General features: G+C 38.3%; 1 protein-coding gene across 2 annotated transcripts in view; it reads right to left on the bottom strand.

The window, feature by feature from the left end:
* Window positions 1-555: 555 nt before the first annotated feature.
* The window catches only part of LOC124154673 (dolichyl-diphosphooligosaccharide--protein glycosyltransferase subunit 2), a 29,411-nt gene continuing 17,551 nt past the window's right edge, over window positions 556-12,415 (bottom strand). For both annotated transcript variants that reach the window (XM_046528543.1, XM_046528542.1), the window contains exons 9-13: window positions 5,296-5,500; window positions 3,021-3,218; window positions 1,215-1,310; window positions 970-1,045; window positions 556-793 (exon numbers count right to left, since the gene is read on the bottom strand). In XM_046528543.1, coding sequence (XP_046384499.1) covers window positions 654-793; window positions 970-1,045; window positions 1,215-1,310; window positions 3,021-3,218; window positions 5,296-5,500 — 715 coding nt within the window. In that variant the 3' untranslated portion in view covers window positions 556-653. The remainder of the gene's footprint in view (window positions 794-969; window positions 1,046-1,214; window positions 1,311-3,020; window positions 3,219-5,295; window positions 5,501-12,415) is intronic.

Consider the following 12,415-nt stretch of genomic DNA (forward strand, 5'->3'; position numbering starts at 1 on the left):
TTTAAACCCACAAAAAATGATATGCATTAGCATAAGATATGTAACTAAAATGATTTTTTTTTTCAAGGAAATAATCTCATAAACTAATAAAGTGCTGTCATAATTTTCTTAAAGCCTTGGTTTTATTCACCTTTTCCATGCTAAAATGTCACAGTTTGGCTTGCCCAGAAAATGCCATCACCCAAATCACACTAAACATAGACTTCTCAAGAACACTAGCTTAATTCTCTCAGTTTTCCAGAATACCAAAACCTCCCTTGATATTCTTAGTTTTCCATAACTTCATAGCTCCACACACGAGAGAGACCAACATTAAGGAACAACCACAAAATAGATTCAATTCACCCTTAGGCTTAGGTCAATAAATTTCAAATACATATAGCACCTTAAGGGAGTTAACTTGGTGCAGTCCCATAAATACTGATATGTTAAGATGAATATTAAAATAAATGATTTTTGACATTTCCAGCCAAAAAACCAGGAAAAGAAGAGGGAAAAATTATTTTTTAAATACAAGGCACAGAAGCCGGACCAGATAAAACAAAACCATAAAAATACATTTAACTTAAAAGACTTGTGCTTTTATTTAAAAAAGACACCCAACACTTCATACATTTTCATGGAAAACAAGAAAATAATCAAAGTACATTCACTCAATGCTTCCTTTCACTTGCAATTTTTGACAGCATTTTGTTCCCACAAAGGAATGTAACGACACCCACCGCCAGCAAATACTTCAATGTCTGGAACATATTCAGCTGCAGCCAAAATACACCAAAGAGAGCAAATATACCTGAAAAGAAGAGAGCCATTAGCAATTTAGAAGCAAAATAAGACTTATCCTTATAAATAATGAATAAAATAATCAGATATTTAATGCCATTCAAGTAAATTCAGGAGGAGGAAAGCTTTTTAAGCATGATGAAATACTTATTTGAGTAATTGTAGCAAGAATAACACCTCACTTACCCCCCAAACCCAAATGGAATCCAATGGCACTCAGGGACAACGGAAATGCTGAAATGTTGATTCCTAACTTCAACCACTGAAATTGATAGAAAAAACAAGTTAAGGATTATAATTTAAAATTTGGCAGACTTTCTGTTTCAAACCTAAGAATAGCAAATAAAGAATGCAACTGCCAAAGATACTTAACTAACGGAAAAAAATCATGCAAAAGAAATAAATTTCACAGCTCAATGAGGAATACATACCAAGCCAAAGAGTATGAGGAGAGGCAAGCAAACTAATCCAGTGAAGAGATTTGACACCATCACTGGAGGTCGCTTTTCTGGTTCCCGGAATAAATGCTGGGGATAGAGAAATTCATACATAGAAATTTTTTTCCAAACAATTTACTATAAATGGAGTAACATGAGCCAAATATAATCAACAATATCATTCCTTTTCAACATTTCACATACAGTATAATCTATTTAAACACTGTCCCATCTTATGTTGATTTCTACGCTCCTTAATTGTAAAAACATTTACTCCTAAAATGACATCATTAATGCAAGATAAAATCATTCAACATTATGACAGGACAAAAAAATAAATGGAAAATATGACCAAAGTGCATGCTAGACATGCTTACTCACAAATGAAGAAATTATTACACCATTACTATGATAGAATTTCTTCTAACAAGTAAATTCATGGACTCAAGAATTAAAAAAATCTACATTTAAGATTTGAAATGCAGTCATAAAAGTTCTGATGCATTATTTTAAACTTAATAGGATATATGACACTGCTGAGGACCACATGTTGGGAGAAAGATACACAGCAAGTTATTTCTTGTCTTCATATCCAAGGGCAGATAGATAATATACAACATATCTGCATAGAAGTTGGATTAATGAATCATTAGTTTACCAATGATTTGGAGGTGACTAGGCCATAAGAGAAGCCCTAATCCCAACGAGCATTGGATACATGTATCACACAAGTTTTATAAATAAATAATTCTATCAGTGGCTGAAAAATTTGCACTTAAAGAGAAAGAAATCATGATTTCAAATTTTAAACCTCAAATAAATATTGTGAATCTGCTACTGAGAACCATGAGCTGCCTGAGGGGCATATGAACACAGCACTAAATATCGTCACGAATTGCTGAAATAAACAAGTTTATCATAAAACCTATCCATTGTATTTTATTATCTGTTGCACATAAAGTACGGCCGCCGAGAGTTGTCTGCTGACAGCTAGAAGGGGTAGGGAGCAAGGTTGCAAGGTAAGAAAGGGAAACGCCCACATCACATGTAAACAAAAGGGTCCCGTGAAGAAAGCAGCCAGAAGGGCCGAGGACCGTGAAGGATCCAAAGGAAGAATTATTTGTTTAGGTGATTCGAAGAAAGGGCTTTTTTTGGTGGTTCAGGCTTGTTTCAGTGCTTCATATTCAGGTGACAACGTTGCAAGACTAGGCGAGGGTGTGAGGTGCATTTGGGGGATAGCGATTGGTTGCAAACCATGTTGGCGCAGGGTTCTCCGCCCCTTTCTCCTTTTAACACACTCAATGCGGATGCCTTGAATTCAAGGCATCCCGCGCTAGCCTAGGACGTGGATGCCTTGAATACAAGGCATCGGTCCCGTTAGGTTTCTCGGCCCGCCATCTGCCTCAGCGTTTCCTACTAGACCCTGCAGTTGTGCCCAGCGTCTCAGTGTGTCTTCTCCTGTGACTGAATACAAGTCGTTTTCTTGCAGCAGATTTTTTGCCTTCTTTTTATTATAATATATTTATTATAATTTTATTATAATATTTAATATTTTCTTTATTAATAGTGCAAATTTTAATAATTTTGAACTATGTATGATTGTATACGATTAAGGAAGACATAATATCTGATATTATTGCAAAATATTTTTTCCGCGTGGCGGTGTGTTATGATAAATTTTTTCAGCATTGAGTGTGTTAAAGTGCCATCGGACAACTCTCGCCGGCTGGACTGTACATATGAAGTGTTTAACTTTTGACACCTTAAATAATAGATATTTCTTCGTCCTAATCCATTTACCTGAATTTCCGGTTTCGGAAGGTATGGACTAGGAGATGCTTCTTTGGGTTGCTCTGCAGCTTGAGAGTCAGAAAATTTAAGCAAAACATCAGCAACTGGCCAGGAAATTGCATTGGAGATCGTAGCATCTCCAACAACAAGGTCTAAAGAATATTTGCCGGAGAGGTGGTTGAAATCTCCAGCTCTGCCACTGACGTCCTGCAATAAGACCAAATCAAAAATTAGTCCCAAGAAAATATTTACTTTTTTCTACTTATGTAAATAATTTCACACCCCTATTTCAAAACAAAACATGAGGTACATTCCTGTTCATAAGGGCACATTGGGGCTAGTGAACTTTGCTCCATTAATATGCTGTCAAAGTATTCATGCCAAGTACTCTGTACACATCCTCAAATAGAAATTGAAACATAAGACAAGAAAATAATTGACAATTAGAACACAATATTTACGGGCTCAACAATATAATGGAAAATCATTTAGCAAACAAGGCGAAGCCCTGCACATTGATGATTTATTCAAACATTTTTCTGTGACTAAAGAATGGTGGTAAGAGGACGATAAAAGAAGATACAATATAACATCTAATGTATGAGTAAAAGTCTTAAATTAGTAAATTAGAGAGTTTGTAGAAGGGAGTTGATAATTGTGGATAGAGGGTTGCATGCATTTATCAGCAGTATCTTAGACCTTGTAACATTCTTTACAAAATTTTTAAGTTACCGTGGAACAAGCCCTTGCACATGCACTGAAATTTAGGAAGAGTAAGAGTCGATCTGTGGAGAGTGTTGACATGACAACCAAAGAGGAACATCTAAAAAAATGCTTGCAGTATCAGATGTCACTACTAACACCTCATACAGGTAGTCATCCCTCTAGTAAAGTCTTACAAAGCGGCCTGTAGATTTGGTGCTTAGGGGACCAAAAACAATGATGTTTGGAAAAAATAAAGACAGTATGAAATGCTTGAGCATACAGGAATAGCAGGATATGTATAGTATAATTTGGCAGCCCTGTCAAGGGTGCGGGAGGTATCCGGGTGTTACGCACATGATGGGTGAATAAAGAACTTGGAGGTGGCACAAAAAGGTGTATCATCTATGGCATCACCTCAACCATTACAAAAGGAATCGACATTTCTGATGAAAATGAAGTGTACTGTAACATTCAAGCAATATTAATTAAGTGAAATGCAATATTACGCTATGATGAATGATCTGCAGCCATTGGCAGTTTTTGAAATCCAAGACAAGGCAGCGGGCACCAAGTGGCAAAATTAGAAAAGGGATGTGGCATTCTAAATGAAAAGTAATGGTGCAAAAGATGCAGATTGTAAGTTGGGATTTACTGCACCCTGGCGGAAAAGCTCTCTGCAAGAGCTATTCCAGGAATTCAAAGAATTCAACAGCTCCTGGAATAGCTCTGCGAGAGCTCTGAAGGTGATGCCGCTGCTTAATAATGTTGCCTCACAACAGCAAATCCGAGATTTACACACCCATGTTGAGAATATTTTGACCACCCATTGTGCACCGGGGTATCACAAGCCATATGAGATGGAGGTGTTCTGCAACATGAAAGCAGGTACAGAAGGAAGTGTGAATGATTTGGGCGAGCCATTTACAACAACAAGCAGATACATGTGGTTTCTCATCATCTGCTTAGACACACTCCAACATTGGTTACATCACAGATGGTGCAACTTTTCCACATGATCACAGAACCACATCCAGCTAAAACCACCTCTCGTGCTTTGCTCGTACCTAATTTCGTGCAATATAACTGTTAGGTGCAGTGTCTAGGAAATCGTTTCTGCTGTCACACTACGATCTGAAGCTATTTTCCAATCCCATACAATACCAGGACATGGACAAAACTTTACACAAATAAGCAATTTAAGGCAAAAACAGCCTTATTCCTCAATGAAACAGCACCCACACAAAAGACAATCAGTACGGAAAGGTAAATACAGGAATTTGAGGGGCTTGAACCTTCACTATTGGGTGTAACAGGGGCTCAATAGAGCAAGTGACTTTCTAGGGATTATGAGCACTCATTAAACAGGACTTATTCTGTAAATAGGATGATGTGTATCCCACATGATTCACTCACAAATAAAATTGTTTTATAAGGAGGCGACATGGAGAAATTAATTTAGCACCTCATAGAATCTCATGTTACACAATAATGCAAATGATATTCTTAGGTGCCAAAAAATAATTACCACATTAACTTGTAGAGGTCACAAAAAACCATAAAATGACACATTGACACTCACCATATCAAAGCGATACACCTTGCTTTGATCTGGCTCAGCAACAAATACAATTTCCTGAGATGTTTTCAGATTAGTAAGTCGCACAAATGCTTGATGGGCCAGAGATATTTTATTTGAATGGATGTCTTTCAAAGTAAAACGCAGCATCAACTTCTGGTGTCTATCAGCTTCCACAATAGTTGCCAATTTGTTGGGATGCTGGCACCTAAAACCACGTTGATAGGATATAAAAAAGCATTTATGTAGAGAGAAGGTAAACAAACATGACCTTTGCAACAGAATTCATTTATGACAAAGTAAAAAACATTAATTACCTAATGCTAAAACTGATGCAAGTGATAAAGTCAAAAATGATAAAGTAGAGGTCTGTTATGACAAGTATGCCCTAAAGCATGGGTAGCACTATAAGATAGAGAAATCATCTGCCAGCTGTAAAGAGTCCATTTCATCGCAGATGTCATCCAGAATGTATAACACTCTAGATAAAATTGCATTTAACTTTTACCTAAGAATGGCTGTAAGCTCATTTCAGATGCATTTCACTAAGGCATGGCGGCATTGTGGCAAACAAATGAAACCTAATCATCTCCTCTACAATCAGTCATCATGAGCACTTGTTTAATAGGGCTCTTAGTGTAAAGAGGATGATGTGTGTATCCCTCATGATTCACTCACAAATAAAATTGCTTTATAAGGAGGCGACATGGGGAATTCAATTTAGCACCTTATAGAGTCTCATATTACACAATAATGCAAATGATATTCTTAGGTGCCAAAAAATAATTACCACAGAAAAAGTTCCAATCAATCAAGTCATCAATATCATTGGCCATGAATTATTACCTTGCCTGAGGACCACTGCGAGTCCATATGCAGATAAACATGTGTAATACAAAACACAACAGACTGCATCCACAAAGAGCCAAGAAGCTTTGCTTTTCCTAACAAAAATTATTGATCATTTAACAAGTGTGATTCAACGCTTAGAGTCATTTGAGAAAATAATTACAGATCCTAAATGGACTTTAACAACCTGAACTGCGATTATAATCTACTAAAAAATGTTATAATATTTTCATGATACTACACAACGTTTCATGTAGAAAAATACTTATTTATTGTTGAGACACAAGTTATCATCATCAGGCACTTATATTATAGATATCATTTCCATACATGTGTAGAAAGATTGCCTCTTCCCTCCCCTCCCCCCATTGGGTCCCTGCCATGACTTGAAGCTGCTAACCAGTTGTCCTAAGCCATGCCTTCCACTCCACCACAACACTCCTTTTCCGAATCTTACAGCTAAATACTGCAGTAGAGGATCGATAATTCAGAATGCTTGGAACCGGACTCATTCCAGATTACAGTGGAACCTGTTTAGTACGTTTCTTAAGGGACCACAAAAAATGAACGTACTAACCAGGAAAACGTGCTAACGAGGAAAGTAAAAAATAGCAGTCGGGGTAATTGCAATCTGTGGAAAAGTCGTCATAATTACAATTACTATCGGTAGTTCTCGTAGGATCGCCTTCCTGAACTCTTTTCGCCTTTAAAATAAAGAAAATGGGCGCTACATTGAAAAACAATACCATGTGAATAAAAAATCACAATGTTTCATAGATTTCCCGAAGACAATTACATGAAAATGGCGTCTTTCTCCCGTGATTTATCCTAAATGTATTTATAGAAAGAGGACAAGTATAGCTAAGTCATTTCTTTTTTGTCAAGGCATACTCGGAGAATATAAAAACAACCCTGAGTATGTCAACAGGTTGTTTTTAAACATCATAAAAATTGGACAAAATTATATTGACCTTAAATTACGGCAACAGCCGTACACATTCGCGCTTCTGGAATAAAGCCATATCGATTGTTATAGCGATCGATATATCGAATAATAACACGCAAGGTTATTAGATTACGAGGTAATTACAAGAAGATTTTATATTATACAGTTGAATTTTACTTTTAAAATTTGTTTAATGTCGTCTGCTTTCGTGCCGAGATCAAGTATTTTTAAACTAAGCTTCGCGTGGAGATCCTGAGCATCGTCTGCTCCCGCAGCAGTAGTCAAATACGCACGTACTACGTAGCATTGACGTCGTGCGGTACTGCTTTAGATAAAGTGGGAATTGGATAAGACTCAGTTCTTCATCATGATAACTCGTGCAATAGCAACAATTGCCCACTCGTGAAATTTGTGCGCAGTGGGCACTCCAGAGGCAGCAGAAGGTGAGGAGCTCGGGGTGGGGAAAATTGGGGCTTCTCATTGGCTGCAGTTTTGCATAGTCAGGCATTCCTGATAAATGGCCATATTTTATTCATCGCGTCATAAGAATTGAGAAATGCATTTGGATAAATCACGGTCGAAGAAAGATATGTGGAATGAATGCAAGAATTTTAATGGCTAGTAATAATAAATTAAATCATGAATTCGGAGCTTTACGACCCTTAGGAAGATACTGGAGAACGAATTGCGGGTTGCGTCACGGCTAGCAATTGAGCGTACTAACCAGGAAAGCGCAATTTTTTCAAACGTACTAACCAAATACTTTTACCTGTATTTTGTTCCGATGGTACCGGGACCGAGAGAAATCGTCGTACTAAGGAGAAAACGTACTAAGGAGGAACGTACTAACCAAGTTCCACTGTAATTATATTTCATTTCTACAAACCGGCTACAGTAAACTCTCCTTATTAGTTCATGGGACAGAAAAACCGAAGTAATATCGAAGTTTGTTTCAAAGTTTCTTTTAAGAGTCATCAAAAGAAAAAAAAAACATACTTCGTCAAAATTTCTTGTCTCTTCAATCTCCCGCACCTTTAATCTTCAAAGTCAAGAGTATAATACACGCTATTAAATTATACGCAAGTCCTCGATATCCGAAGTAGCAGAATTCCGAGACCTTGCTCGTAAGTTGATAAACCTATACAAGGCATTGAGGCGAGAGGTTATACTGCAGAATGTAACACTGCATCACAATCGCACGTAACTCGCGATTGTGACGAACTGATCTACCTTGCAACGTAGCCGGGGCCGAAAATAAAAATCTCTTTCCGCAGGAAGATAAAATGGACGAAACGCTGAACAGTTCCTCACTTCTCACCGGATTAAATGATACTTTGTTCAGATTATGCCCAAAGTGAGAGTTCCTCTACGCCACGTCGTGTGGCATCGGCAAACTCCAAAGGCACCACATGTGAAATGTCGGGCATGCTTGAATTTTTTAAATGTTCGCACCTCTGAAAGTTCATAAATCCAATGTGCTTAGGAAGAGGACTAATTGTACTTGCAATTTACGAGCGTTAATGAATGGGTCACCATAATTCCTCAGGAATGAAGCTTATTATATGATATTGCGTGCAATTGAAGTATCTCCTACTGAGGAAAGAACCGAAATTGATGCTCTTGGGCACAGTACAAGAAGAGAACTTAAACATAGATCAATGATGATAACATAGCGTTGTGTATATCCACTTAAATGCAGTTTCTTTTTCGCGGAACTTTGTAATAATGTTCATTTTGTAACTGCCGGGACCGGGACTGACGCTCGTAATAACGTTTCTTTTACTTTACATTGGATAGGCCTTTTCATTGGGACCAACGAATTGCTTCGTAATAACGAAAACTTTGTAATAACATTGTTCGTATTAACGTGTCTACCATATAATATCAATATTTAACCCCTCCATATTATTCAACATGCACCTGTAGCAAATTCCTCATCAATTTCACGACTACTAACATAAACTCATCAGTAATCATCAAATCCTCTGATCAGAGATAATTCCACTTCCAATACGTTGCCGTAAATAATAACAGATTGTGAAATTTTACTCTAAAATTTAGTACTAATAGCCATAGCATGACATACGTGCATCAAGTGCGAGTGTTTTGGAAAAACTACCATGCATTAAACTTCATAAACAATCTTGAACTAGTCTGTATGTCTCATGTTGAGAGAGGCCCTTCAGACTGCGGGCTTTACAGTGGGGGTCACCTGCCTAATGATCAACTCGAGAACATAATGCACTGCAAGGCTCCTGCGCTTGAAGAAATTGGCTATTTCACTTGTGACTTTTCAAAAAAAAAAGACCAACTTCGGATTGGAAAAGTTTCACCTGGAAAAATGGCACCTGAAGAATTTATTCTAAACAAAATGCTGATTTTCACTATTGCACTGATGATAGAAGTCCTTAGAATTCCTCTTCATGATGGTTGGAGCTCAATGAATGAGAAAGTAGGCAATCGTATTACAAGGAGGAAAATAAACAATTATTATTCATGTCCCATGCATTCATAAAACTGCAAATCTCCTCTGATAGATTTAAAGTAATTTTGGGAATATGATGCGCACAGTGTAAACTTCAATGCATTTCTATTCCTCTCCTTATCAAGCCCGGAAAGTTTGAGGAACAGACATCGATCGTTGATGCTTGAAATGATGCATGAAATCTGTTTCACAACATCAGATCTGGGTAGCAAAAATCACATAATGAAATATTTTGCAGAAGAAAACTGCAAATTAGTTGAATAGCTCTCGTGGTATTACTATGAAGACAGCCAGGCTCTTAGACTGCAATGAATCACTAATATAGCCATTTTCTGCTTTGCAACTTAACAAAATAGAATTTTTGAAAAATCTGGAAAATCCTTCCATGGTTTATATCATTCCATTACTTAGATTCCTGGATATCAATCTTCTAGTGTATATGGAAATGATACCTATAATAAGTCCCAGATGATGATCACTTGTATCAAAATAGGTCACATCGATAAATAATTGTGGAGCCTGCCATTGTTTTTCCATTCTGCACTGCCACGAAGGAATTCCATCGTGTATCTCATGAAACAATTGAAATTTTTGGGATATTCCTTTCAAAAATTGCTCCCAAAATATACACACAGGAATATTAGGTCTTCCTTCATTCTTTCAGAGGAAAGAGAACTTCCTATAACAGAATTAGAATCATCCATCACTAGTGTTAACGTTCAACGGGTGGACTGTCACAGTGACTGGCCATGGAGAAAGTAAATCTGACAGGAGGCCTGCAAGTGAACACAAAAACCGAACTCTCCCTGATCAGATCCCTTGGCCATCTCACTTTGTGCAGAGAGCCACCCACATTAACGAGGCGGCTCACTGGCCAATTGCCCAGCATCCACCTTCCTAGCCCTAGATCATCCCTCCACCTTTACAATCTCAATCAACCCCTTTGCAAAAGAATAAGGAATTTGAGGGGGGCACATTGGAAAAGGGTACCTTAGGCATTAACTTCAACAACATTCTTCAACTAGTCCATACAGCCCATATGGAGAGAGGCTCTTCAGACTGCGGGCTTCACAGTGGGGATCATCACCTGCCTACACAACAACTCAAGAACGTAATGCAGGGATACACCGCTCCAGTCCAGGAACAAAGTCAGTGACTTCTACGGAGGGGGGGAGGGTGTACACAGAGGAAGGAAAATGGAAAGGAAACATCATCATTAAGAAGAAGCTAGCTACCACTAGTGAAACCAAATTTCCTCTACCTAGAGGATGGGTAGATTATACTAAAAGAAGAATAATCCAGAGATCTGTGTCTACATAAATTTTTTCTATAGATAGGAGAAGAAGCAGTGGGTATAAAGGCCTGCAAAGCGGTGGTCCTTACGACAGAGCAACTGCTAAGCTGCCACACAGCTAGCCACCTCCGTTGGCCTCCGACCACAGACATTTGGTGTTTGAGGCAGTTGTTGCCTGTCAGCAACTTTGGAAATACAGTAGATAATGTTTGGGTATGCCTCCTCACTCTCTCTTGCTCATCCTCACAGAGGCAGCCTTTGTAACTGCTAACAGACCTCTACTTCTGATGCTGCAGGTGACTTGGGACCAATTATTAAGGCATGGATTGTGACCAAAGTGGTTGATTGCAGTACACCCATGCCTTGTATAGCGCAAGGGATGCGTTCCTGGTAGCGTAGGTGTTGGGTATCGAATTTCCTCAAAACCATATATTTTGCCAAAAATAGCCTTAGAAAACCTTATTTATATAGATGTTTATAGTTTAAAATATCTTTAGGGATAGTAGGCACTCATTCAAAGACTTATTCACGTAAAAAAATACGTACGAGCTTTTGAAATTCCCTCCTGTCGTGCGGGCGAACATCTGTTATCTCAGGGGTTCGTAATGCAGTGCCGGCAGTTGAAGATTTTTTCAAACCAGTCTAAAAACAATTATTGTGTCACCCAGGCCCTTTTGCCGCTCATCAAAATGACAGGTAAATGCTACTTTGAATACCATTTCATAGCTAGCGGAGTTTATGAATGATAAATCACTTTAATTTGAAGTCCTCCGAGGCATTAGCAGCTATGTGAAACAGTCTTTAAATGCCTTGAAACATGACCCAGGTTTTCCTTCCCTGAAAATGAATGAACGAGATTGCATTCTTTTCCAAAACAATATCGTCTCGTCAACACTAAAAACTAGTGGAGGGGGAAAGGAGCCACTTTCAATCACAACTTAGAGTTCATCAGAAAATGTTGTGGTGACTGCGCTATCAACCCTTGCAGATTCACCTGATATCGCCGCACTGAAAATACCTGCTTGCCGGGTAAAAATTCTAGAACCAACCGGAGCTTTCACTGAATGTCTCAGAGCGATTACCACCTTCGTCTTTTTATACAGATTCACAATGAACTTTCCGTATGTGTTGACCGCTTGTTTGAAGTTGGTGCGGCTGAGGTCACTGATGTTTTAACTTCGTCATTATTCAGAATAAGGCATCGTGAGTTTAAACTTCTGTGCAATATCGCTTTGACGCTCTCCATTTTCAAAGCAATTGACCTCTTTCAATTTCTCTTCTAGGTTTATGGTTTTTCTTGATGACTTCTTGATTTTTCTACCTGCATTCCTATTTTTTGCCATTGTTCTCTTGGTTTTTACTCCATATGGCTCTATCAAAATCACCTTCTACTGCTGCACTGTATTCCTGAGATGCAGAGGGCCAATGACTGCTGGGAGGGAATGAAGCCATTGTGTTTGAGAGACTATAGCGGACCCTTTTCTGTGTTGATGCTATTCATACGAAACTCGGCCACCGCTCCATTTCTCCCCTGTGAATGCGGATGGCC

This window comes from Ischnura elegans, chromosome 2, assembly GCF_921293095.1.
Source record: "Ischnura elegans chromosome 2, ioIscEleg1.1, whole genome shotgun sequence".
NCBI classification, from domain to species: domain Eukaryota; kingdom Metazoa; phylum Arthropoda; class Insecta; order Odonata; family Coenagrionidae; genus Ischnura; species Ischnura elegans.